Raw genomic sequence first — 2,806 nt, 5'->3', positions numbered from 1 at the left:
TTCATCGGCAACAGCACGGCCATCCAGGAGCTGTTCAAGCGCATCTCGGAGCAGTTCACCGCCATGTTCCGGCGCAAGGCCTTCCTGCACTGGTACACGGGCGAGGGCATGGACGAGATGGAGTTCACCGAGGCCGAGAGCAACATGAACGACCTGGTGTCCGAGTACCAGCAGTACCAGGACGCCACGGCCGAGGAGGAGGGCGAGTTTGAGGAGGAGGCTGAGGAGGAGGTGGCCTAGGGCCTCAGCAGGAGCCGTGTGAACTTTTATTTGTCTCAGCCTGTCCTGATGCGTGTCTCTCACTGTCCTGTCTCACATGCTGTACAGTGTACAGACACCGCATTAAAGCGTTTTCATAGTGTGAAGGAAAAAAAAAAAGCTGAAACAATGAAAGGGAACTTCCAGAAATTAAAACTGGATTAAAAAGAGGCCTTGGGACAGAGGATAGCATTATTGATGTCAGATGGATCTTGGTTGAAAATAGAGAATACTAGAAAGATGTTTACTTGTGTTATATTGATCATGAAAGGCATTGGACTATATGCAACATAACAAATGTGGGTAATAGTGAGAAGAATGTAAATCCTAGAAAGCTTAATTGTGCTCATCTGAAATCTATACACATACCACCAAGAAGTAGTTGTGCAAACAGAAAAATAGGATACTGCAGAGTTCAAACCGAGGAAAACTGTGTCAAGCTGTATCTTTTCCACATACTTATTTGATATGTATGCTGAACAACCCAAGCGTCGAGGACTCTCCTTCATAGGGTCGCTATGAGTCGCCTGCAACTCCACGGCACTCAACAACAACAACATGCTGAACAAAGTTTTCATTTGCTTGCCTCCACAACCAACACTTTTAGCACCAGCAGCCAGGAAATCAAGAGATGAGTTGCAATGGGAAAGGTGACTGTCAGGGACCTCTCCAGAGTACTGAAGAGCAATGACATCAATCTGGAGACTAAGGTGACCCTGATCCAGGCCAGAGTCTTTGCAATTGCTTGCTATGTGCCAGAAAGCTGGACAATGACTAGGGATGAGAGAAAGAGAATTGATGCCTTTGAGCTGTGGTTCTGGAAAATAGTGTTGAATATACCATGGACTGGAACAAACAGGTTCATTCTGGAGAGGGAGAAACCAGGCTACTCCTTGGAGGCAAGGATTCTGAAGCTCTGTCTGACATACTTTGGCCATGTTACAAGGAAAGGGCCATCATGCTTGGGAGGGTGGAGCTACGGTGCAGGAGACGAAGATCCTTGATGAGATGGATTGATTCAGTCACTGGGGCAATGGAAGTAGGTGTGTCAGAGACAATTAGGGTGGTACAGAACAGAGCAGGGTCTATGCAAGCGACTTAGTGTCACATAACAACAACAACAACAATGCTGAACAAAAAAACAAAAACAAGAAGGTAGACTACATGAGGAAGAATGTGGCAGCAGGGTTGTAGGAAGACTCATTAACAACCTAAGTATTGCAGATGGCAGATCCTTGAAAGTGAAGCAGCACTTACTGTAGAAGATCAAAGACTGCAGCCTTTAATATGGATTACATCTCAACATCAGGAAAACAAAAATCCTGACCACTGGAACAGTAGGCAGCATCACGGTACATGGAGAGACTGAAGGTGTTGATGATTTCTTTTTATCATTTAACTTGGATCCACGATCAACATCTATCATAACAGTAGTGAAGAAATCAAAGGAAGTTTGGGAAAATCTGCTGTCAAGTAGGGGTTAGAGTGCAGGAGGCAAGTTTAAAGACCAACGTGCACTAGATGCAAACCTTGATATTTTCAATTTCTTCCTATGCATCTGAAAAGTGTACAATGAATAAGAAAGTCAGAAGAAGAATTGATGCCTTTTGAATTATGGCATTGAAGAAGAGTATAGAAAACCCCATGGGTTGACAAAACTCCCCACAAACCAATCTATCGTAGAAGGGTGCAACCAGGTGCTTCTAAGAGGCAAGAATGGTGAAATGTTGTCTCACATTCTTTGGGCCTGTTGTCAGGAGGGGCCAGTCCTTGGAAAAAGACATCATGCTGGGAAAGGCACAGGGTCAGTAAAAGAGGAAGATTCTCATTGAGATGGACAGTTACAATAATGGACTTTAGCATGAAGGAAATTGTGAGATGATGCAGGATAAAGCAAGGTTCAGATCTGTTGTTTTAGACAGATGGCATCTAACAACAATAATGACACATGAAGTGTGTTGTACTGCTAACATATAAAGATCAGAAGTTCAAGTCTACCATTTGCAGTTAGGGAGCAAGAATCCCATTAAGATTTATAGCCTCAGAAATCCAGCAGTGGGAACCAAGTCAATGGAAATGGGTATCAGGGGTGCAGCTTAGAAGTTGACTGAAAACAAAAGTCCTCACCACTCCTCTCCAAAATAAACCAAAGCAACTTTTTAACTAAAATGCTAAAGTTAAAACCTCCAGTAGCAATTATTACTAGTTAAACTCTTCTACAGAAATGACTCTTAAAATGAATCCACGTTAAAAGCAATGAGGAAACATCCAACTTGCTTCATTAGAGACAATCCTTGACAATTCTATTTCCTTTCAAAATCTTTAACAGAATTCTAGGCATAAGTGTGATAATGTTCCTGAATTTTTATCCATACAGGTGTGATAAAATCCCCCAGAGCCTTCTTTGAAATATAAAAAATCACATATAAGCTGCTGAAGATTTGGTTTAATAAAGGTGGAGTAATTCTGCAAAATTCCCTTTCCTCCAATCTTCTGAATCCCGGGAGGCCTTTCCTAAGGCTCACAGTCTGAGAGATGGACCTCACCC

At 42.8% G+C, this 2,806-nt stretch overlaps 1 protein-coding gene across 1 annotated transcript in view; it reads left to right on the top strand.

Moving 5' to 3' along the window:
- The window catches only part of LOC102862112, a 69,412-nt gene extending 69,172 nt beyond the window's left edge, over positions 1-240 (top strand). Inside the window, exon 4 of the mRNA XM_006886098.1 lies at positions 1-240. This exon is cut by the window's left edge and continues 3 nt beyond it. Within this exon, the coding sequence (XP_006886160.1) occupies positions 1-240 (240 nt within the window).
- Positions 241-2,806: the final 2,566 nt, after the last annotated feature.

This window comes from Elephantulus edwardii, unplaced genomic scaffold (assembly GCF_000299155.1).
Source record: "Elephantulus edwardii isolate Elephantulus edwardi_28Jun2011 unplaced genomic scaffold, EleEdw1.0 scaffold00047, whole genome shotgun sequence".
Taxonomy (NCBI): Eukaryota; Metazoa; Chordata; class Mammalia; order Macroscelidea; family Macroscelididae; genus Elephantulus; species Elephantulus edwardii.
Note: the sequence above shows the minus strand (reverse complement) of the source record. Positions and strands in the feature narration are given on the sequence as shown.